We start from the raw sequence: 24,940 nt of genomic DNA on the forward strand, positions 1-24,940 counted from the left end.
TCGTCACGTGAGCCGCCCAGGCTCCCCGTCCAGTGCTCGGCCGGGCCCCGGGGGCCGAGCCCGGGGAACCCCGGCGCACACCGGCCCGGGCTTCCCGGCCAGCCCTCGTCGCTGTCAGTCAACAGATGGCCCGCGATGGCCCGACCTGGCGCTGGGAGCGTGGCCCGGTGACACGCGACAGCCCTGCCCCTGCCCGGCTGAACTCAGTGCAGGGATGAGGAGTCCTGGACACACACACACACACACACACACCCAGCTGAACACACCGCAGCGATGAGGAGTCCTGGACACACACACACACACACAGCTGAACACACCGCAGCGATGAGGAGTCCTGGACACACACACACACACACAGCTGAACACACCGCAGCGATGAGGAGTCCTGGACACACACACACACACACCCAGCTGAACACACCGCAGGGATGAGGAGTCCTGGACACACACACACACACACCCAGCTGAACACACTGCAGCGATGAGGAGTCCTGGACACACACACACACACACCCGGCTGAACTCACACACACACACACACACACACCCAGCTGAACACACCACAGCGATGAGGAGTCCTGGACACACACACACACACAGCTGAACACACTGCAGCGATGAGGAGTCCTGGACACACACACACACACACACACACCCGGCTGAACACGCTGCAGCTATGAGGAGTCCTGGACACACACACACACACGGCTAAACACACACTGCAGTGATGAGGAGTCCTGGACACACACACAGGCACACAGTTGTCTGTCTGTCTGTGGTTCTCATTTGGCAGAAAGGGTTTGAGACCGTGGCCTAAGCCGGGCACCAGTGGCTCACGCCTGTCATCCTACTGCTCAGGAGGCTGAGATCTGAAGATTGTGGTTCAACGCCAGCCCCCGCCAGGAAAGTCCATGAGACTCTTACCTCCCAGAAAACCAGAAGTGGCTCAAGTTTGTAAACTAGGAACTGAGAAGGTGGCTCAAGTGGTAGAGTGCTAGCCCCGAGCAAAAGAATCTCAGGGACAGTGCCAGGCCCAGGACCGGCCAAAAAAAAAAGTTTGTAGAATAAACTTCAGGTTGAAAATCAGAGAGTGCATTTTTTTAAGTGTTTATTGTAGTGCATTATGAAACCATTGATCTTAAAATAGAGTCTTACAGAAACACTGGTCAGTTAATATGATTTAGAAGACTAAACTTCCCAGTTTAAAGGTCTGCTAGTTCTTTATTGTAAGGAATTCAGATTTGTCTTGTTTTGTGTTGGGAAAGAAGATAGTCTGCTCTGGAAATACAACTGACAAATGTTGCCGTACTGTTTTTAATCCATTTAAGTTATCTAACACAATTATGTTGTGGATCTTTTAGGTTTGTTTTAGGTCTGAACTTGGTACCTGCAGTTTTCACTCATTGACTAGTGATTTACCAGCTGGGCCACACCTCCAGCTTGTTGTGTTTTAAAATGAACTATTTGAATGGATTGTGTTTTCAAATAGCTATACAGCTATTTGTCATATGGCACATGGAAGGTACTTCATATGTTTAGAGGTGACTGTAAATCCTTCTGGCTAATACTTGCCTTTAGCTTCACACATTACTCCTAGATACTTGGCCAGAATATTACCAGATCATAAAGCACATGTAAATACTAGCTAGAAACTTTCATAGAGAATTGCTTTGATCATTCTGTTTGTGTAACTAGCCTTCTGATCACGTGTTAGTTCAACCCTCTTCCATGACTGACACCACTTCTTAAGGTTTTCAGCTTATGTTTAGCTACCTGTATGACAGTGTAACAAGATTGACAGGTGAAGATAGATTTACCTGTGACGTAATGCATGCTTGGAATCAGTACTCTGATGAGCCAGGTAGTAAGGATAAGGAACTTCAAGTTTGGGTTAAGCACTGCTAGTTGTGTATATAGCGTCTATGTGTAATTTGCTTCTGTGTAATTTGATTGATCTGTTTTGTAAATTTAGCAGTTATGTAGAAATGATCATCTCTAGTAGATAATTAGGTGCTTTTGGAGGCAATAGTTTCTCATAACTTCTAGTCAAAACAAGTGATTTATTAAGGAAAACAAACTTTACCTAAAACTAAGGAGTGAACGTATGAAGGTGAATACTGGTGTATTTCAAAATGCTAGTTTTTATTTGTAAGGATTTTTGAGAAGCATACCCAAGGCCCTGGGTTCATCCCAATACTGCCATGGTAATAATAATAATAATGGTGTGAGTAAGGGGTTTTAATATGTTTCAAATTTTTTAAAAATAAAGGTCTTTAGCATAAATAATCTTACCCTGTGGAAATTTTCCTGTGCCAAAATGTTACTTATGTGATTTCCACCCACTCCACAAAATCTAGAAGAATGTGTAGGTCAAACAATTCATCTTGCTTAGGAAGTGTCAGAGCATTCATTTGTTTTCTATCTTGTGTTTGTCATAAAGTCCCTAATCGCATGTGTCCTTAGTAGACTTGAGACCGTTCTAAAGGAGTGTCTCCTAAGGGTGCTTACCCAAGGAAACATTCTTGGTGTCAGTGTCCATCCTTCTTAATGGAAGCGTTGTTTCTTGCTGCTAAATATTATTTGAACAGAGTGACAGGCAGGGTCAGGGAAACCATCTGTGATTTTTCACATAAAACTCTTACAGCAGGAACTCTATATTGCATAATAAACTAGAAGAATTTATTCAGGGATGTAGCCGTCACTTTTTTTTTTGTCAGTTGTGGGGCTTGAACTCTGGGCCTGGGCACTGTCCCTCAGCTCTTCAGCTCAAGGCTAGCAGTCTACCACTTGAGCCACAGCACCACTTCCAGTTTTCTGGTGGTTTATTGGAGATAAGAGTTTCACGGACTTTCCTGCCCGGGCCGGCTTTGAACCATGATCTTCAGATCTTAGCCTCCTGAGTAGCTAGGATTACAGGCATGAGCCACCGGTGCCTGGTTTAGTCATTGATTTTTGTAAATAATCGCCACCACGTTATTCAAGATGGGTTCTATAGCTAGCCACTTCACAAAAAATGAAAAATTGGTTTCTTCTGCTGCTTTCTTGTGCTAAGGAGGATCGGTGTCCTGGCATGTAAGTGAAGCCCTGTCTGAAGAAAAGTGTGAGCTCTCTAGAAAATGATGAGAATTATTCCTCCTGCACATTCAAAATCACAGCTAATCCTAGTAAATGTGGAAATTCTAGAATAGAGAAATATATAGACTCCTTTTTCATTGAGTCACTTTTTATTTTCTAATGCTATACATATACACATTTCAAGTAATAAAGTAGGAATAAAAGTAGAACTATAAGCCAGGTGCCAGTGGTTCACGCCTTGTAATCCTAGCTATCAAGAAGCTGAGATCTGAGGATCACATCAAAGCCATCGGGGCAGGAAAGTCTCCTTGACTTCTCTCCAATTAACCACCAGAAAACTGGAAGTGGCACTGTGGCTCACGTGGTAGAGTGCTAACCTTGAGCAGAAGAGCTCAGGGACAATGTCCAGAAGCAGAGTTCAAGCCCCACGACTGACAAGTAAAAACAGGGCTGGGAAGGTGGCTCAGTGGTAGAGCACTTGCCTTGCATGCCTGAGGCCCTGGGTTTGATTCCTCAGCACCACATAAACAGAAAAAGTGGCGCTGTGGCTCAAGCGGTAGAGCGCTACCCTTGAGCTGAAGAGCTGAGGGACAGTGCCTAGGCCCAGAGTTCAGGTCCACGACTGGCCAAAAAAAAAAGAAAAGAAAAATAAGCGGAATTATAGAATGTTCCATGAAAACATTATTTTCCTGACAATTTTTACATAAAACTGTAAAATGTATTTTGTTGCAAAGCACACTTTAAAGGTTATTGCCTCTGGAGCAAGGCCCCAAGCATAGGTAAGCTTTGTCCTATGTAGATTTAGGGTGCTGCAGCCATACTTCACAGGCACATCACAAGGCCCACTTCTTCAGTCTGCCACCAAGGAAGCTAGTTTACGCTCTCTTGCTGAGAATATTAAGTAGTATACAGATTGTCTGTAGAGGAAGTTCCATTCTCCTCATCAGCTGTGCATCTTTACCTTGGGATGTGTTTAGTACTGCTCGCACTAAACTAGAGCAAAGATGCAGCGCTCACCTGTTGACCCATGCTGCAGGTGTGGTGTGTCCTGTCTCCTCTTCATGCACCTGTGTTTATAGTCTGCCGTCAGCTCTCCGTGGGAACAAGTTTTACTCATGTTACGTTTCGGTTCCCTGATGGAGAGGAGATATTCAATAATTACTCCCTGAAGGGAGTTGGAAGTGATACCTGGGGAGCTTAATGGATTCTCCAGAGTCACACAGTTCAGTTCACAGGGCAGCCTGTTCCACGCCTGAAACACTGTGCAGCCCAAACGTGCCTGTCCCTGACAAGACATACCTCCACCATAATTAACCAGCTGTGCCCAGAGACCTAGCGCCTAATGAGCAAAAAGACTTTAAGGAGGCACTTCTCCCGTGGGCTACTGGATGGATTACGGGGCAATTTTACTATATTAAAATATAGAACAGATGTGATACTCTAGTTGTTGACTCAAATTCATTCACTTGGAACATGAGATGAGTACATAGTAAATAAAGCGTATCTATCAGACCATGAATTGAAAGGCTCTGAGCCATCCCTAAGTGTCCTATGTTTTTTAGAACATGCACAAAGCTGAAGGAAAAGGTAAGTTACATATGGGAGGTATGTTTCACCTACTAACTGTTGGTGACTGAGTGCCTAGTTCAGGATGAGTGGAGTTCATGACTAATTAGTTCCTAATGTGCATTTCTAAAATGAATGTGTTTCTTCCACTCGCAGCTTTCCCGTGGTTTGGCATGGACATCGGGGGGACTCTGGTGAAGCTCTCATATTTTGAACCCATTGATATCACTGCTGAGGAAGAGCAAGAGGAGGTGGAGAGCTTAAAAAGTATTCGGAAATACCTGACTTCTAATGTGGCCTACGGGTCCACTGGCGTCCGGGATGTGCACCTTGAACTGAAGGACTTGACTCTGTTTGGGCGAAGGGGGAACTTGCACTTTATCAGATTTCCAACCCAGGACCTGCCTACCTTTATCCAAATGGGAAGAGATAAAAACTTCTCCACGTTACACACGGTGCTATGTGCTACCGGAGGTGGTGCTTACAAGTTTGAAAAAGATTTTCGCACAGTAGGTATTTGTGACTTGAAAACCAATGATTGAGGCTTGCTGTGTTTAGTTTTGAAATACGAGTCTGGATCCCACAGAGGAAACCTGGACTTAGGACTAGATCTGGGTGGTGTCCGTGGTATGTGGTGAATGGAGGGTTTGGGAGGTGCTGACGCTGCAGGGTCTGGGGTCAGGTGTACATAGCTCTGCACATTCAGTTCTGCTCCCAGGGCGTCTCTCCAGAACCATTTGTTTAGTGCACAAGTTCCTGTCTTGGTGATCTGGCCAAACTATGATTGAGTGCTGATCTGTTGTTAACATGTTAGAGGTTGCAAAACTGCCAGTCTCCTTCATAAGTTGAGAGTTGGGATTTGGGGGCAACTGAAATTTGGTTTTACTTTTTCGAAAAATTGTTTTTCTTTTTCTTTCTTTCTTTTTCTTTTTTTTTTTTTGGTCATGGGCCTGAATTCTGGGCCTGGGTGCTGTCCCTCAGCTCTTCAGCTCAAGGCTAGCGCTCTACCACAAGAGCCACAGCGCCACTTCCGGCCTTTTCTGCTTACGTGGTGCTGAAGAATCAAACCCAGGGCCTCATGCATGCAAGGCAAGCCCTCTACCATTGAGCCACCTTCCCAGCCCCAAGAAATTGTTTTTCTTATGATGAAAAGTACTGATTTAATTCCAGTTTGAGTCATTTGAACATGAATTTCACAAACTGGCAGCCAGGACATTTTAGATACATATTTATTTATTTTTAACTTATGGTACTGGGGCTCAACAGGCTTGCTTAGCAGGTGCTTTGTCAATTGAGTGACAGCTCCATTTCTGCTTTTTGGTGGTTAATTGGCGATAAGAGTCTCACGTATTTACCTGCTTGGGCTGGCTTTGAGCCATGGCCCTCAGATCTCAGCTTCCTGAGTAGCTAGGATGCAGGCTAGTGCCACAGGTGCCTAACTTTTATGATTTTGAATCTCATTCTCACCAACTTTTCTTAACTATCCTGAGACTCAGGATCCTTCTGTCCCCACTTCCTTAGTACCTAGGATTGAAGGTATGCACCACCATGCCTGCTGGTGGGATAGTTAGTGTTTGCTAATATGCTTAAAGCCAGTTCTCACCCTGGCTAGTAAAGATACTGTCATCCAAATATGGAGTTCCAATTTTTTTTTAATGTAGCTGTTTTCTTTTTTCTTTTTTTTTTTTTGCCGGTCATGGGGCCTGAACTCTGGGCCTGGGCACTGTCCTTCAGCTCTTTTGCTCAAGGCTAGTGCTTTACCACTTTGAGCCACAGTGCCACTTCTAGCTTTTTCTGCTTATGTGGTGCTGAGGAATTGAACCCAGGGCCTCATGCATGCAAGGCAAGCGCTCTACCACTGAGCCACTTTCCCAGCCCAAATGTAGCTATTTTCTAGTTTTTATAATTTTGGTTTGTTGATATCCAGACCTAAAGAGTGGAAGAATAAAGCTAGGAATAAGAGTTTGGTAATTTAAAGCCCATAGTAAATTCTAGGTAAAAGTAAAATGTTATAATACACTCCTTTCTAACCTGAAATGAATGTAATAGTTTCATTCAGCTACCCAAATTGCAATGCAAAGGCAGGAATGTATCTATCTGCTCACAGACGCTTTTGTATAATTAGAACACAGGACTAATGAATTAGCTAAATGCTTGCACATATATGCGAGCACCCAGCTGGCTATTAATTTACCATTGGTAGCCAAGATTACTTTTTCGGAATTCTGAATGCTAAAGGTATAACTGCCAGGTCATTTGATGAGTGAATCAGTGGCGTCATGCTGAATAGCACTTGGTAGAACTCCACAGACAGCTGAAGCCTGTCATCTGAGCTACTCAGAAAGTGGAGATCAGGAGGATCAAGGTCCAAGACCAGCTAAAAAGACTCCATCTAAACAAAAAAGCCACAGTGTTTCACATCTGTAATCTGAACTAGGGAGAGGTATAGGAAGATCACAGTCTGCCTGCCCAGGCAAAAGGAAAACCAACAAGTAGTATGGCTGAAGGGGTAGAGGCATTTGCCTAGATAGTGTAAGTAAGTAAGGCTTTGAGTTCAAATGCTGGTAGTACTCCCCAAACCTCTCCCAACAACAGAGGGCACAAGTAAGTAAATTCTGTGTTCACTATATCTGCTAAAGAATGCCTGACATTTGTGTATATATTGGTAGGTAAATGCATGCTTATGAAAATCTAGATCATCAGACTTTCCTACTGCCCCCACGGCAGTGTCTCACAGGGCCGGCATGGGCAGTCCAGAAATTCTGTGGCACTTTGGCAGTTGGGTGGCATCCAGCTTCTTGCCCACAGGATGTCAGTGTGGCCCCTGCCTGTCGCTGTCTTTGGAAACAACAGTTCCCAGCAGAGAGGCAGAGCCCTGAGAAATTAGGTACAAAACGGGAAAGTGCTGTGTCACAGGTGATACTGAAGTTTTGTCAGGTGCCTGAAAGTTTTGAATGGATCCTCTTTTTAACCCAGTTTTATTTTTGGATTGTCATACAGATTGGAAACCTCCACCTACACAAACTGGATGAACTTGACTGCCTTGTAAAGGGCTTGCTGTACATAGATTCTGTCAGCTTCAATGGGCAAGCAGAGTGCTATTATTTTGCCAATGCCTCGGAACCTGAGCGATGCCAAAAGATGCCTTTTAACCTGGATGACCCTTATCCACTCCTGGTGGTGAACATTGGCTCCGGAGTCAGTATTCTGGCCGTGCATTCCAAAGACAGCTACAAGCGTGTGACTGGGACCAGGTCAGTCATCCTTGGGTTTTGTTGCAGCTTTCACAGTAGCTGTGGTTGTGTGTGTGTGTATGCATTCGTGCCTGCCTGTATCCAGTGCTGGGGATCAAATCAAGGCCCTCAGTCAGGCCTCATGTAAAAGTGCTGTACACTGAGCTACTCCCCCAGCTGAAAAACACATATATTGATGCTAACTTTACCAGGAAAATGACAGCTATTAGTGCAGCAACAAAATCTAAAGATAAATTCTGTGTTACAGATAGTACTTTCATTTTGTCAGTCAAAGGGCTTGAACTCTGGGCTTGGGCGTTGTCCCTCAGCTCTTCAGCTCAAGGCTAGCGCTCTACCACTTGAGCCACAGCACCACTTCCTGTTTTCTGAGTGATTTATTGTCTCACAGACTTTTCCTTCCCTGGGCTGGCTTTGAACCATGATCCTCAGATCTCAGCCTTTTGAGTAGCTAGGACGACAGGTGTGAGCCATTGGCGCCTGCCTTTTTTTTTTTTTTTGGTTGGTCCTGGGGCTTGAACTCTGTGCCTAGGCGTTGTCCCTGAGCTCTTTAGCTCAAGTCTATATGGCTTTTTGTTTTGTTTTTGTCAGAACTGAGATTTGAACTTAGGACCTTGTGGTTACTAAGCATGTGCTCTTAGCTGCTGAGCCAAACCTCCAACCCTGTACTTTTTTTAAATATACTATGAAGACTCAAAAACCCAAATCCCTAACTGTTCATTATTGCTCAGTATTAGAATTTCCATATTACTAAGTGCATTTTTACCTACAATGATTAGAGTAACATTTTAGTAGAAGAGCACTCACAGAAGCAGCAGTGCTCTGTTGATTTCAAAAGTATACCTGTTTATATTTTGTTCCTTTTGTTTTCCAAAGCACTTTTTTCTTTGACTACTTTTCACTTGTTAATAAAACCTTGCTGTGTGCTCAGCATTTTCCCATTTGAATTATAGTATGGGATAGTGTAGTTAATTTTTTTTTTTAATTTTTTTTGGGTCCGGTCGTGGGGCCTGAACTTTGGGCCTGGGCGCTGTCCCTCAGTTCTTCAGCTCGAGGCTAGTGTTCTACCACTTGAGCCACAGCGCCACTTCCGGCTTTTTTCTTTTTGCTTATGTGGTGCTGAGGAGTCGAACCCAGGGCCTCATGCATGCAAGGCAAGCGCTCTACCACTGAGCCACCTTCCCAGCCCCATAGTGTAATTAATTCTTTTGTTGTTGTTGTTGTTGGTTGCAGGGCTTGAACTCTGGGCCTGGGTGCTATCCCTCAGCTCTTCAGCTCAAGGCGAGCACTCTTGAGCCACAGCACCACTTCTGATTTTCTAATGGTTCATTGGAGATAAAAGTCACAGACTTTACTGACCAGGCTGGCTTTGAACTGAGATCCTCGGATCTCAGCCTCCTGAGTAGGTAGGATGACAGGCCTGAGCCACTGACTCCTGGCTGTAGTTAATTCTTATAGTATGAATTTAGTGTGGATTCCCTTAATAGGGTAAAGTTAATGTTTGCAAATAAGCCATACCTACTTAGAACATGCACAGGAAAAGACCATCCTGAGGGTATGCTTAGGAGAGGAGCACACAGTCTCCACAACTAGATGCATACCATCATGTAAAATGACGTTGATTGAGATGAATTCCAAGAAACAGAAAAGAGGTTTTTTGTTATTTTACTTTTTTTCCCCTTTGTTACTATTTTTATTTTCAGTCCTTTTTGTCCTGTATATAAACTTGGTTTTCTTGGTGAGGTAAGAAGGGAGCATGGAAATGGTGGAACAGAGGGTGAACAAATGCAGCAGTGATACTCACTAAGATACTGTGTTGAAATTGGGGCAGGGAGAAAACCGGGAGAAAGGGAGGGAAGAGGTGACACTGTTCAAGAAGCAGTGTGTTCATTGCCTGACTTACATAACTAAGCCTCTGCACAGCTTCCTGAGTCTCTGGTGAGGGTCGTTTCATCAGTTTTTGTTTTTGTTGGTCTTGGAGCTTGACTCTGGCCGTGGGTGCTGTCCATCAGCTCTTCAGCTCAAGCTTAGCACTCTACCACTTGAGCCACAGCGCCCACTTCTGGCTTTTTCTGTGTATGTGGTGCTGAGGAATGGAACCCAGGGCCTCATGTATGTGAGGCAAGCACTCTACCACTGAGCACTTTCCCAGCCCAATTTCATCCGTTTTTAAGAAATGGAAGCTCCTGTGTAGTAAGGAAGAAAGATTTTGAAATACTTCAGATTAGATTGATTTTTCAATTAGTACGTCTGCTGTGACACTTAAATGTAGTAATTTCTTATTGTAGGGGTTAGAAGCCCACCTCCACTGTAACTTTATACCAGAAAATTCTTCTACAGAGTATGGTTTTACTAGCTTTAACTATTAACTTAGCAGGGTTTAGGGATGACCAGGGATCAAAGATTAATAGGTTAGAGATTGGAGAGACGTAATTTCATGTTGCAAGTATTTTTTTTCAAAATTTTAGTCGCAGGTCAGTTTCTGTTGTTGACATGATGCCCCATTGTGTGCTTCTCCTGACCCTCCGGGCTGGGGCATGTTAAATAGTAGCTTGTCGCATCCATTGATTTCATCACAGGAGTCTGGTAAGGAGACAGGCCCTTCACAGAGTCATTTCTTGTAAGCCGTTTAAGATAACAGATTGCCTTCATAGCCTTCATGGTAGAATTTTCAGCACTCCCGCCCCACTCCTGAAGTAACAGAGCTCAGTCAGTCACACAGGCTGGCCCGTGACTACTTACTACCTGAGCCTCCAGAGGGGTTGGGGTTACAGGCATGAGCTACCACACCCTTCCTCTCACACACACACACCAGAATGTGAGCTGTTAATCCCAAGTGCCCCAGTGCCCAGTTCATTCTTGGTTTCGCTCAGCAATTTTTCTTGCCCTTTCATGATGTTGACATTTTAGTATTGTTTTTTTGGTAAGTGAAAGCTGCACCTTTCACCATGGAGACAGATTGCTGTGTATAAGTACAATCTAGCAAGTTTTCTTACCTCTCTCTAGCCTCGGAGGTGGCACCTTTCTGGGCCTGTGCAGTTTATTGACTGGCTGTGAAAGTTTTGAAGAGGCTCTGGAAATGGCATCCAAAGGTGACAGCACCCAGGCTGACAAGCTGGTCCGGGACATTTACGGAGGAGATTATGAAAGATTTGGTCTACCAGGTTGGGCTGTAGCATCTAGGTAAGTTTAACCTTTGTGTTACTGCTCTAGTTGTTTATTGTTCTTGGAAAGCAGTGTATCAGGGATTGTACAGGAGATTTTTGTTTGGTATGGTTTTGAGTTTGGGACATTGAAATAGTGTAAAAATTAACTCTACATTCAGAAGTTTATCACAAGTATGCCTCTAAGAAACTACTTTTACTTATTCTGAAATCTCCTTCCAGCTTTTCTCTATGCAAATATGGATATCCTTATTATCTTTTCTAAACAAAGAATTGTCATTGACATACTTTTATACTTTACGCTACTATATACAGCATCCTGTATGTGCTCTAAAGTGGCCATGTAGCATAAGCATAATTCCATGTTGAAGTCATGTTCTCACTCTGTTCCTGTGTCCCAAAGCCAGGGGGGTAACTGCTGTTGGGGTGTTAGGCTACAGGAGATGAGGAGCTGAAGGAGGGCCTTCCTGTAATCTGATGGGTTAGTGGCGTAGATAGTGAGCCTTAACGTACATTTCTACTAACAGTGAGGTCAGGAATAAACATGTTACTCTGTGTGCATGATTGTTATGTTCTGTTTCTCTGTTGGATTGTCGCACAGTTGATTGATCAGTCTTTTCCTTTATGGCTTCAGGATAATGATGCATAGTAAGTAAGTCTTCACATTCCCAATATATAAAGGAGTAGAGCCTTATATTCTTCTGGTGCTTCAGTGTCTTACAATTTCTATCTTTGATTTAATAGAAATCTTTAATTTATCTTGCAATTTTATGTGAGGTGCATATCTAGTTGGAGGTTTTTTGATTTTTTTCCCTTTGATGCACCCTACAATTTATATAGCTCTTTATCACTCCAGTGATGTCGGATGACTTCTGTTTGTTCTTGCCGTACCCTGGCTGCTTTTTGCTACTTTACTGGTACACAGACACCTGACTCTTATTAGTAGAAGTGTAAAGTATACTTGATGTTACAACAGCCAGTCTCCTGTTGCTATTCTGATTTTTCTATGTGAAATTTACAATCATGTTTCCTACTGTAAATGAAAAGGCTTATTTTTAGTAATTTTATTATGCTTATATGTTAGTGACAGTGACATCTTTATGGTGTTTTATCTCCCTTTTGTAAAAGTTAGTTTATATATTTGTTTAAGGCTTCTTTTGTTCCTTTCCCACATTTTGAAAGTCTTTGTCATATATGTTCATGCACTGCTTTTTAAGTGTTCTTAAATGTTCTTTTGCTTTGTTGTCCTGTTCTGTGAGGACTGGTGTAGGTGGACATGGGGCTCCCTCCTGGGTGCCGCTCAGCTGGCCCTGTGTTTGGACCCTGTGCTGTCACTTGTCATGTCACACACATGTTCCCATGCCAACACATTTTGTTACTGCCCAAGATTTCTTTTTTTTTAATGTAGCTTTTCTGTTCATTTTACTCTGGAAAAGTTCCCATCACGCCTTATCAACTCTTTTTTTCCCTCTGTTTCTAAGGTAGCTTGTACTTGCTTTTGCTTTTTTTCCCGTTCTGGTTAGCACTTGCATTGCTCTCTTCCAATGTGGCTAGTAGAAAATAGGAAATTCATGTCATTTGAGTCTCTAGTGGAATGCTTGTGTACATGTAATGAATGTGGTATTGAGTGACAAGTTTGACATTGAAGATTAGGTAGTCTTGGAAAACATTTTGGCTTTTTACGAGTAAGTCAAAATGGATTTTGCTATTTTTTTTCTCCACTTCTTAAGTAATCGCCTTCTAATTTCCTCATTTAGTATCAGGTTTAAACATACATGTCTTCATCATCTTTGCTTCTTTATAGCATCTCAGTGTGTGCTTTTCTGTGAGGTTGAATATAACCTGAGTTCTGTAAAAGATATTCCTTAATAAGCGTTTGCTTATTCCCGGCATAGATCTGTTTTTGTGCTTCACCCTGGCTGATCACACTGCCCAGATTGTGGGTGTAATGGGTGAAGTGTGGCAGTTGCTGTGGCTTTGACCATCTGTTGCTTCGTCCTGTTCCTCTGCAGTTTTGGGAATATGATCTACAAGGAGAAGCGCGAGGCCGTCAGTAAGGAGGACCTGGCAAGAGCAACACTGGTCACCATCACCAATAACATTGGCTCTGTGGCGCGGATGTGTGCGGTTAACGAGGTAAAGACAAGTCACATCCTTCATTTGTTGCAGACTGCATCTGATCGTGCTTTCTTCTGGAGGCCTGTAGCACAGAAGTGTTCCATTCGTGTGTGTGCTCTGGTTCCACTGGCTGTACACAAAGGACAGCCGATTCAGATTAAAGTAGCCATTGAGCCACCGCCTCCTGATTCTTTCTGACCCTTGGCCATTTGGAGGAAGTGGAGGAAGACATGCTCAAGGTTCTCTCTGCCCTCGGCTTCTCTACAGTGCTGCCTTGTTGCATGTGGATCAAGCAGCATTGTACAGGGCTATGAGGACAGCGAGACTGCGTCTTCACGGGCTGTGTGAGGGGTGTGTGCTGCTGGCTCTGAAAAGCATGTGTGTGTAGGATGAACTAGGAGCTTTGCTTCTTGATGAAAGATTTGTTCATTCACTCATGGATTGAAAACCCCATCCCGCCTGTCCCCCTCCACTTTAGAATTTGCATTATTCTGCGGATATGCATGATAAGTCATTCAATGTACATTAGTGGCTTAGTGGGAGAGGAAGATCGTGTGAGTAGAAGGCCTGGTGTGCATAGTTACACGCAGAAGTGTTGGAGGTGCTGAGACGTCTGGTCCGGTGACGACTCAGTGCTTCATAGAGAATCTTGGAAGAGTTCAAACAACTAGAAACCAAGGGGAAGAGAGAAAACGCGGTCCGTGGGCAAAGACAAGATGTTGCCGACATGGCCGTGCAGGCAGGAGCGAGGCTGTGGCACAGGAACAAGTACACAGAGCCCCCACTCTGGAGGAGAATGAGGTTGGGGAGTGCTTTGCGAGTGTGGGATCGAGACAGGGAGAATGGCTCGGTGGGTCAGGCTGGGGACAGGCAGGTTAGTGGGCACCGCTGTTCTCCACCTGAGAACAGTAGACTGGGGCTCTGAGACGGCCTTGGTTTCCTGCCCTCCAGCCACGCTCAGCACGGCCTCCCCGGCCAGGTCCCAGCGAGCGCTGCCTGCCGTTGGGGGGCCAGCCGCCTGGCATCCAGGCTCTGCCCCGCACGGGTGTGTGGATGTGCAGAGCTTTGCGCCCGGGACCGCGCGGGCGTGGACTGGCAGCCGTTCTGAACAGCTGCACAGCGGCTCCTCCACAAGTCACTCTCTTTGTTCTCTCAGAAAATAAACAGAGTTGTCTTTGTCGGAAACTTCTTACGCGTCAACACCCTCTCCATGAAGCTCTTGGCCTATGCATTGGATTACTGGTCAAAAGGTCAATTGAAAGCATTGTTTTTAGAGCATGAGGTATGACAACTATGTTTCATTAATTGTTTAACAACCTGTTTTTAAATATCGATGTTCCATGCTGCTTCATGCCTTGTGTTTGTAAGGTAAAAGGACGTTTTAGGTGTTTTTCTTGAGACATGTTGTAGATCCGGTTGCTCTTACATCTGTCCTCCTGCCTGAATGAATGTTCTAGGTGGTGAGATTACAGGCTTCCAGGTAGAATCTCAGGCTGGGTGCAGTAGCTCACGCCTGTAATCCTACTGGAGAAGCAGAGATTAGAATTACAGTTCAGGGTCATACCCAGCAAAAGACAGCTGGACACCAGGTCTCCCTGTGTCCGGCTTTGTGCTTCCTGTCTGCTACAAAGGGAAGAGCACACCGTGATGTTCTGGCTGGCCGAGAGCTCAGAAGGATGGGATGAAGCCCTGACGTGGACTGCACTCTGAGAGCTGAAGGAAATTCCTCCCTTTTTTTTTTTAAGCTGGACATGATGGTATAAGTAGTAGGACTGACCTCTAGGCCAGCCTTGGCAAAAACTCAGGAGCTTGCCTGAAAAAAGTAAAAAAGGGCTTAGGGGCGTGGCTCTAGGTTCAAACCCCAGTCCTGCCAAAAACAGCCATGAGAACCATGAATGAGGATTTCCTAGTTCTTGTGAGCAAGTGAGCGGCATGAGGTATCTACCTAGGGCTGCAGAAGACTCAGTCGATTCTCTGCTTTGTTAAATTATTTAAAATGATAAATGTGGCTCATTACACAAATAGGTCATTTAGCAAGGAAATTCTGACTAAACTCTACCACCAGAGGTCCTCACCTGACTCCTACTGCCACTAGCATTTGGAATTTGTGAATTTCTTCACATCCAGTTTCTAATTCAATTAATAGTCCTTGTTATGCTCTGGGCTAAGTAAAGTTAACTTTAAATCAAAGTCAGTTGGTTATTTATTGTAAGTTCCTAAAACGAATCCAGAATCTGGCTCTGCTCTTGTAAGCCCGCGTTCCTCCTCCTGCCCTCCCTGAACGGCAGGTCGAGGCCTGGGCAGCCAGCCAGCATGCAGAACACAGAGGTTATTTGATTTGTTATTATTGAATGGTCCCAAGACCCTCAGCTCAGCTGCTTTGTAGTCTTGGAAGCTTTTTTTTTTTGGTCGGTCGTGGGGCTTGAACTCGGCCTGGGTGCTGTCCCTCAGCTCTTCAGCTCAAGGCGAGCGCTCTACCACTTGAGCTACAGCGCCACTTCTGGTTTTCTGGTGGTTTATTGGAGATAGGAGTCTCACGGTCTTTCCTGCCCGGGCTGGCTTTGAACCACGATCCTCAGATCTCAGCCTCCTGAGTAGCTAGGATTACAGGCGTGAACCACCGGCACCTGGCTTGGAAGCTTTTTATATTAAAAGGATGTATATCTGTTCAGAAAGAGCTTAAACTTTTTATCTTTTTTTTTTTTTTTGTCACTCGTGGAACTTGAACTCAGGGCCTGGGCACTAGTCCCTGAGCTCTTTTTGCTCAAGGCTGGCACTCTATCATGATGCTTGGCTCAGTATTGCTTGGTATTTAAAAAAAAAAAAAAAGGCAGGCACTGTGGCTCACACCCGTAATCCTAGCTACTCAGAAGGCTGAGGTCTGAGGATCATGGTTCAAAGCCAGCCAGCCTGGCAGGAAATTGCAAGACTCTTATCTCCAGTTAACCACCAGAAAATTGGAAGTGGCACTGTGGTTCAACCTTGAGCACTAACCTTGAGCAAAAAAGCTCAGGGACAGCACCCAGGACCCGGGTTCAAGCCCTACAGCCGACAAATCGGTGACCCATAAATCTGTGCTTAATGGAAAGTGCTGACATTGCCCTAAAAGCTGCCCTGCTCTAACAGTTGTTCAAAATCACACAGGGCTACTTCGGAGCGGTTGGTGCACTTCTTGGACTGCCAAACTTCAGCTAACATGTCAGATCTTGCCGCCCAAGTAGCTGAAGCTGCAGGCAGGCATCCGGGCACCGCCGCGACTGGGAACCAAAGGATGAAAGAGTCACACTGCTCCTGTTGATGTCTAGTGTCAGCGTGGTCAGCCGGGAGCGTTGCTGCTGGGGATCCCTCATTGACGGTGTCCTCCGTATGTAGATAGCCCGTGTCCTGCCGCAGTGCAACACAGATCTATTTATTTTACGTAGCTCACAGTGTAGTACCATATGCTCCAACATAGACCTTCAAGTCTCAGAGCAGGTTCGCGTAGGAGAAGTAATTGGTTGTATTTGTTCCACATCTGTTTTATGTGTGTTCTGGTTACGCTGTATCGCACTGTATCGCCCTGATTGCACTGTATCGGCAATCTAGGTGATTAGTTGGAGACTTTGGGAATGTGAAGGCAGCGCTGAATACTGGTTATGGTAGTTTTTGTAACATACCCTCTGTCACAAAGCATGTTGGGGTGACCTGTCCCCAGAGATGTGATTCTTCTCAAATGCCACGATGATTTACTTGAAAAACTCCTGAGTCTCAGGAGAATCCTGGGAAATTACATTATATTTTGATTTTTGAGTTAAATCAACACAAGTTAACATGTTTAATATTTTCAGATTGGAAGCTTCCTTCCTTTGGAGTCTAATGGGGTCCTTGGACTGCGCAGACAGTGTGCTTGGGGCAAATTCATACTTTTTGTGCTCTTTTGTGGCCATGTGTATCTCAGGCCAATGTTTCTTCTCATTAGATCGGAACCATGAAAGCTAAAGATTTTATTCTGCTCTGAAAAACTGCAACAGAATCAACTTCTACTTGGATATTGTGAAACTGGGGATCTGAGGCAGAATTGCAGAGTTATAAAAAGATCAGTGTTTGATACATTCTGGTAATAAAAAGCATTATAGTTCCAAAATGGGTCGGGTTTATTCTGTCATCGGCTCACTTACTGTAAGGTGATGACCTTTGGAGTGTTTGTCTCCAGCAACACGTTGGTAGACCACGGGTCCAGGATGCAGGCTGGCTGCCAGGGAGCTCACCTGTGTAATTGCCAGCGCCTCTGGTGTGCTTGGGAGAGCCTGTGTGTACTTAAAACCAGTATTGGGGGGTTGCATTTTTCTAGAGGGGCCTCTGCTTGCCAGGTGGGCTCTGCCGCATGACCCACGCCCTCAGCCTTATTTGCTTTATTTTTTCAGAGTCTCATGTTTCTTTACCCAGGGCTAGCCTCAACTTCCATCTTCCTTCCTTACCCCTCCTGCAGCCGAGACCACAGGCATGCCTGCCTGCACTACCATGCCTGCTTGTTCTTTTGAGATGGAGTCTTGGGAACATTTTTTACCCAGAACTACCCTTGAACTTCAGCCTCCTACCACGATGCCGAGGTCACCGCCACTCTCAGGGCTTGAGGACATTCTGAGCAGCTTTCAGATCTTGTGCTCAGGTGCTCGACAAATACAAGTGTGAGAAACATAAATAACATTTTGTTTCTTTTGTGCGTGCATGCGCGCGCGTGTGTGTGTGTGTGTGTGTGTGTGTGTGTGTTGGGGCTTGAACTCAGGGCCTGGGCACTGTCCCTTTTTCCCTTAAAGCTGGCCCTCTATCACTTGAGCCATGCCTCCACTTCCACGGTAACATTTAGACTGTTGGAAACTTGAGTTGGGGCACTAGGTGGGCATTGTCAGCTCTGACAGTGATGCTACGCTTGTGAACTCGTTCCTTGGAGCGCAGGCCAGCTGTCTCAACTCGGTCGAGTGAGGGCGGTGTGGCTGCAGGCCCGTGGCAGAGCCCCATGTGTTAGGTATGGCACACAGGCACTCATTCTCTTAAGGCTGAGTGGTCCAAGTACCAGCTTGATCTCTGTGCTTAGGTTAATAGTAGTAAGCTAAAATTCATGGAGAGGGAACAGGGGTGTCTCCCATCTGTAATCTGGGAGTGCTGCATAGAATGAGCGGAGGGCAAGGCCGCCAGGATTCTGAGTGGTAAGTTCCCCATAAGAACAAGTGCAGCCAGGGCTGGGAAGGTGGCTCAGTGGTAGAGTGCCCACCTAGCATGCATGAAGCCCTGGGTTCCATTCCTCAGCACCACTTACACAGAAAAGGCCAGAAATGGCTCTGTGGCTCAAGGGGAGCATGCTAGCCTTGAGCAAAGAAGCGTAAGGACTGCCCAGGCCCTGAGTTCAAGACCCTACACTGGCAATACATTAAAAAAAAATAGAGTGCACTCACAGATTGCTCCCAGGACCACGTTGCTGAGCATGGTGTACCCCAAAGGCCTGTGTTCTTCAATGTGATCGGTGAAGTGTCAGTGTGGTTGTACATTTTCTAGCAAACACATTGAGAAAGTAGGAAACTGTGTGCTAATTGTTGTAGGTGAGTATTTTTATTTAGTCTCACAGATCCAAAGTACAAGAAGACATATTTGGGAGAAAGGCTGCATGAAGCCCTGGGTTCAATTCTTCAGTACCACATACACAGAGAAAGCCCGAAGTGGTGCTGTGACTCAAATGGTAGAGCGCTTGCCTTGAGCACAGAGAAGCTCAAGGACAGTGCCCAGGCCCTGAGTTCAAGCCCCAGGACTGGCAAAAACAAAATTAAAAAGCCCTTACATTTTCTGCTGAGGCTAGAAATACTGGTTAAGACAAAATAGTGAATGCTTTTCCTCCTTTGAAGTGTTTCAGAGCCCATTAAATTGACAGCCGGCTGACAAGTGACCATCACAGTGCGTCATTTCCACTTCCAAGAAGCAGTCCCTGCGGCCCCCTCCCCTGTCCTGTGTTGGAATTCCATGCCATGTCTCCATGGACGCTGGACGGGTGTTCCCATGGGAGATGCCCGGGGGGGGGGGGGCGCGACTTTGTTCCCCCAGATATCCCTAGGTGTTTGCTGTGGTGCTCTGGAGTGAAGTTGCGGGGCTTGCATCCTAAGTGCGTTGTCCTGCCTGCCTGCTTCCACACTGGCGTGTGTTACCAGGTGCTGGGTTTCCCCGGACCGGGAGGACACTACTGTTCTTTGATGGCCCGTGGACACACCTGACAGTCCGTGCAGGTGTCCACCATCTGTGAACATCGCCATTAGCTAGATGACGCGGGCACTATCATAGCAGTTTCCACTGTATGTCACGGGAGTGTCCCACGTTGGAATGTGACAGTGTGTGAGACTTTCTAGGGGCCCCTCGTTCCTTACGGGAGCAGACGGGGTGAGCATGAACCCCTTCCAGAATTAACATATTGCTTTTGTCCAACTTGCGGCTACGTTTGTAAAGCAGGAGTGTAGTTACCTGCAGTAAGTTGAGATGGAATGGTAGCCACCTTCCGGGCTGGTGGGTGGCCTGGGTGGCATCCCTGCCTTGCTCCTGTGTCCCCTCAGTGGGGCCCAGGTGAGCTGGCCCTGCGGGGGGGGAGCGGGGAGGCGAGGGGCTGAAGGACTAGCTCGGAGGAGCAGCTCTGTTCTGTAGTTCATCTTTCTGCTGCAGACACCACCAATTATATGTTTGGGAGGTAGCTATGCGATGTTACTTTTCAGCACAGAGATTAGAAATGCAAGAGTGTTCTGGTGATACTGAGGTTTGAACTCAAGACCTTGTGCTTGATTAGCTGGTACTGTACCACTGCTTCCATAATGCCTCCAGCCCTGCTTTTTGCCTAAGATGGACACTTTCTGCCTGCACAGACCTCAAACATTGGTCTTCTGGGTCTTCACTTCCCGAGGAGGTAGATTGCAGTGTGAGCTACCAGTGCCCAGCAGACATCAAGGTTTGGAACTGCATAAATATATTCAGCTCCAGGATGTTTTTCTTTTTTCTAAGTATCTTTCGTACATTTTAATACTTAAGATTTGAATAAGCTGGGCACTGGTGGCTCACGCCTGTCATCCCAGCTACTCAGAAGGCTGAGATCTGAGGATCATGGTTCAAAGCCAGCCTGGGCAGGAAAGTCCGTGAGACTCTCTTCTCTAATAAACCACTAGAGGGGCTGGGAAGGTGGCTCAGTGGTAGAGCACTTGCCTTGCATGCATGAGGCCCTGGGTTCGATTCCTCAGCACCACATAAGAAAAAGCCGGAAGTAGTGCTGTGGCTCAAGTGGTAGAGCCCTAGCCTTGAGCTGAAGAGCTGAGGAACAGCGCCCAGGCCCAGAGTTCAGGCCCCATGACCGGACCCAAAAAATAAAAAAATAAACCACTAGAAAATCAGAAGTGGTGCTGTGGCTCAAGTGGTAGAGCGCTCGCCTTGAGCTGAAGAGCTGAGGGACAGCGCCCAGGCCCAGAGTTCAGGCCCCATGACCGGACCCAAAAAATAAAAAAATAAACCACTAGAAAATCAGAAGTGGTGCTGTGGCTCAAGTGGTAGAGCGCTCGCCTTGAGCTGAAGAGCTGAGGGACAGCGCCCAGGCCCAGGGTTCAAGACCCACGACTGATAAAAAAAAAATAGCTCTCAAAGGAAAGTGTTTTCATTTTTATGAAGTTATAAAGTATAGATAAATACTATAAAATAGCTTGACATTATTTAGGTTGATTTTGTGTGTATGGCTGCCATTTGGGTATCATACCAGCTCAGTCAGCAGTTAACACAGCCAACTATTTTGAAATTTGCCTTCCTTTCCCTCCCTCCCTCCCTCTCTTTCTTTCTTGTGGTGGTCATGGGGCTTGAGCTCAGGGTTGGCGGCATAGGCCAGCTCTCTTTCTGATGCCTTCCTCTCTGTGAGCGTCTTTGGCTCTGAACTCTTCCAGACTTGAACCTTGCTTGAAAGATGGTGTGTGTGACAGGCTACGTTGTAGCTGTAGCACCTATGATACTGTCCTTGTACACGCTCTTTTCCACATGTGGAGTCTGCTGCGGTTCCTTCTGGAAGCTCTGGGCGTGGCTGAGCTGCAGGGGCGGGGCGGGGGCTGCTGAAATGGCAAATCAGCCACGCAGCCAACTCCAGTGTTTCCTTTACCGACCTGGATTCTGTGGGTACACTAAATGAATGTCAAACGCAGGCTCCTCATCTCCTGATTACCCGTCACTTCTCCCCTTGCTGCATGAGCGCCGGGGCTGTGGCCAGGTGAGTGTCCTCTGTGTCCCCGTGGTGGGGGCGAGGGCTGTGAGATGACCTCAGAAGCGGCGCTGCGCAGCCCAGCTGGCCGCACCCGCAAGGCGGCCGAGCGGCTGTGCTGGTGAGCAGTGCTGGCGGAGGATTCTAGCCGGGCGCCGTCCTCCAGCTACTCGGGAGGCTGAGATCTGAGGACTGCAGTTCAAAGCCAGCCCGGGCAGGAAAGTCCATGAGACTCCGAGGATCTAAGCTCATCCAGGGAATCAGCTGCGGCTCTGTCACTCCAGGCTGGAATGTTCTGGAAGAGATCAAACAAGTTCTCAGGCACAAGTTTCACGCTGAGCGTGGGGGCCGCCGCGGCCACAGCTTAGACGGCTGCAGGCGGAGTGGCAGGGCCCGGAAGGCAGGAGTGCTGGTGTTGGGGGCCAGCGTGGGCTACGTCGTGAAGAAAGAACAGAACACTGCTCAGAGCCGGAGAGAACGGGCCAAGGACAGAGGCTTGGGGCAGGCCGGGGCAGGAGGACCCGGGGGGCCCCAGGACGTCACCGGCCCTGGCGTTTGAGCTCAGGACGCCGAGGTATACAGAGTCGAGTTCATTTGGAGGTAGACGTGACCTGCGCTGGGGCCCCCAGCCCCTTTGGGTGGCTCTGAGCTCCCGGGTTGTGGTGTGGCGAGGCCCTGCCGGCCTGTGAACCCAAGGTCAGCCATCATTAGAGTAGACGTGCCGGGCCGGCTCGGGCCTCCAGCTCCCAGCACCACCTCCACCCGGTTTTCTTCTTTTAGATTCTGCTCAGGTGGCCTCGTCCTGCCCGTAGCACACAGGCTGGAGCACACTCGGCTTGTTCTGTGAGTTGCTCTCACCAGCTTTTCCGGCCTGGCTAGCTGTCACCTACAACCTTTACCTCTGCCTCCCGAGCCGCTGGGATTACAGGTGTGTGCCACCACAGCCAGCCACGTATTCGAAGGATTGTCAGTTCTAGGCCGCAACCCTTGCAGCAAGGGGTGGGGAGGGGTGTTGCATGGTGCTGGGGCGGGGGGAGGGAGAGGAAGGGGAGATTTCCACACTGGACTAACACATCTGCGTATCAGAAGGCAGATGTGAACAGGGGAATGTGATCTAAAGGGCGTGAGACTGGTTTCTGGACTCCCAAGTTCCCTCCAACTGGTGCTGGGGGCAGCTTGGTGTTTTGGGGTAACATCTTCCTCCTGTGTTCTTTGGGGTGTCCCACAGAAAGGGTCTGACACCTCCTTTGCTTCTGCACCCGTGAGGGCCCTGCTCAACCCCAGCCAGCCAGAAATCGACGCTCGAAGTCCCCACGTCCAGAGAGCGGGTACGAACGCGGGAGCCGGGTGCCCGCGGCGCAAAGATTCAAAGGGTCCAGGTGGCCGGTCTGCGGTGTGGACCCTCGAGACACGGCGGTCAGGGTGGGGCTGAAGGGGGGCCCACTGGGGCCCATTGTAGCCGTGCACGAAGACGTCACTGGTGAAGCAGCCGAGTGCCTGACGCGAACAACGGCTGCGGCAGACGCAGGCCTGGAGGCCCCAGGGTGGAAAGGGCCCGCGTGAGCAGTCTGCAGTGTTCAGGGGACCCCCCCCCCCGCGTGAGCCCTGAGGAGGCCGGTGGAGCGCACACCCGAGGGGAGGGAGGGAGGGCGCTCCCACACAGCACTGCAGAGTGGAGGGGGCGGGCAGGGGGCTCGTCGGTGCTGCACCTGCAGGGAGACCCCCCCCCACTCCCCCATCCAGGAAGCTTCCGACGCCTCCACTTTGCACCCAGCTCTGTGTGGTCACCTGGGGTCGGTGTCCAAGACCCTTCACCATTGTGACCCCAAGCTCATCGGCTGGGGTGTCCCCCCAAGAGACCCGCAGAGGACGGGGTGTCCGTGATGGCCCTCCCATGATGCCCGGGGCCCCGTGCACACACACCGCGGTGGCTTCCGGTTGGGCCAAGCACCACATTCCCAATTGGGAAGAGAGTTGGGGGGCTCTGTGGATCTGGATGGGACTGCGGCAAGGGGCACCCCAGAGCCCTGTTCCCCAGAGGAGCCCTGCTGGCCTGGAGCTGACTCCCCTCCCTCCGCAGCCCAGCCAGGCCTCTGCTCCCTTTTCCTTCCTTCAAGGCTGACAGCCTTGTGCAAATGGGGGCAGGCCCTACCAGCTGGCCGGCCCGGAGGGGAGCCAGGCCCTCACAGGCCTCACAGAGGCCGAGCCCACGCTCCCCCCACCCTGGAGTCCGGCCCCCAGGCCGCACCAGCCTCTAAGGCCACAGCCTTGGGGGGGGTCTGTCCCCACGGGAAGTCACTCCTGCCACCGCCCTGTCACCTGGGGGCCGCTCCCTGCTCTGCCCCCAAAACTCTTGCTATGGGATACAGGCAGAACAGCGAAGCCTGGAGCCCAGCGTGTGTGTCAGCGGTGTGTGTGTTGGTGTGTGTGTCCGTGGTGTGTGTGTCAGTGTGCATCAGTGGTGTGTCAGCGGTGTGCGTCAGTGGTGTCAGTGGTGTGTGCGTGTCAGTGGTGTGTGCGTCAGTGGTGTGTGTCAGTGGTGTGTGCGTCAGTGGTGTGTGTCAGTGGTGTGTGCGTGTCAGTGGTGTGTGCGTCAGTGGTGTGTGCGTCAGTGGTATGTGTGTCAGTGGTGTGTGTGTGTCAGTGGTGTGTGTGTCAGCGGTATGTGTCAGTGGTGTGTGCGTCAGTGGTGTGTCAGTGTGTTAGCGGTATGTGTCAGTGGTGTGTGCGTCAGTGGTGTGTCAGTGTGTCAGTGGTATGTGCGTCAGTGGTGTGTCAGTGGTGTGTGCGTCAGTGGTGTGCGTCAGTGGTGTGTGTGCGTCAGTGGTGTGTGTGCGTCAGTGGTGTGCGTCAGTGGTGTGTCAGTGGTGTGTGCGTCAGTGGTGTGTGTCAGTGGTGTGTGTGTGTCAGTGGTGTGTGTGCGTCAGTGGTGTGTGTGCGTCAGTGGTGTGTGTCAGTGGTGTGTCAGTGTGTCAGTGGTATGTGCGTCAGTGGTGTGTCAGTGTGTATGTCAGTGGTATGTGCGTCAGTGGTGTGTCAGTGTGTGTGTCAGTGGTATGTGCGTCAGTGGTGTGTCAGTGTGTATGTCAGTGGTATGTGCATCAGTGGTGTGTCAGTGGTGTGTGCGTCAGTGGTGTGTCAGTGTGTCAGCGGTATGTGTCAGTGGTGTGTGCGTCAGTGGTGTGTCAGTGTGTCAGTGGTATGTGCGTCAGTGGTGTGTCAGTGGTGTGTGCGTCAGTGGTGTGCGTCAGTGGTGTGTGTGCGTCAGTGGTGTGTGTGCGTCAGTGGTGTGCGTCAGTGGTGTGTCAGTGGTGTGTGCGTCAGTGGTGTGTGTCAGTGGTGTGTGTGTGTCAGTGGTGTGTGTGCGTCAGTGGTGTGTGTGCGTCAGTGGTGTGTGTCAGTGGTGTGTCAGTGTGTCAGTGGTATGTGCGTCAGTGGTGTGTCAGTGTGTATGTCAGTGGTATGTGCGTCAGTGGTGTGTCAGTGTGTGTGTCAGTGGTATGTGCGTCAGTGGTGTGTCAGTGTGT

The 24,940-nt window shown here is 48.1% G+C and overlaps 1 protein-coding gene across 1 annotated transcript; it reads left to right on the forward strand.

Moving 5' to 3' along the window:
- Positions 1–4,722: 4,722 nt before the first annotated feature.
- Pank3 (pantothenate kinase 3) lies at positions 4,723–17,297 on the forward strand. Its single transcript, XM_013028652.1, has 6 exons — positions 4,723–5,150; positions 7,642–7,895; positions 10,899–11,075; positions 13,069–13,192; positions 14,331–14,456; positions 16,319–17,297. The coding sequence occupies exons 1-6, from the start codon at positions 4,758–4,760 to the stop codon at positions 16,367–16,369; spliced, it is 1,125 nt and encodes a 374-aa protein (XP_012884106.1). The 5' UTR covers positions 4,723–4,757; the 3' UTR covers positions 16,370–17,297.
- Positions 17,298–24,940: the final 7,643 nt, after the last annotated feature.

The sequence above is a fragment of the Dipodomys ordii genome, unplaced genomic scaffold, assembly GCF_000151885.1.
Source record: "Dipodomys ordii isolate 6190 unplaced genomic scaffold, Dord_2.0 Scaffold112, whole genome shotgun sequence".
NCBI classification, from domain to species: Eukaryota; Metazoa; Chordata; class Mammalia; order Rodentia; family Heteromyidae; genus Dipodomys; species Dipodomys ordii.

Bases quoted from the DNA above. Each gene is read 5' to 3' on its own strand.
- Pank3 (XM_013028652.1), top strand. From the start codon at position 4,758: ATGTGCATTTCTAAAATGAATGTGTTTCTTCCACTCGCAGCTTTCCCG. The intron at 5,151-7,641 runs GTAGGTATTTGT...ATTGTCATACAG, and splicing joins TTGAAAAAGATTTTCGCACA to ATTGGAAACCTCCACCTACA. The intron at 11,076-13,068 runs GTAAGTTTAACC...GTTCCTCTGCAG, and splicing joins GGTTGGGCTGTAGCATCTAG to TTTTGGGAATATGATCTACA.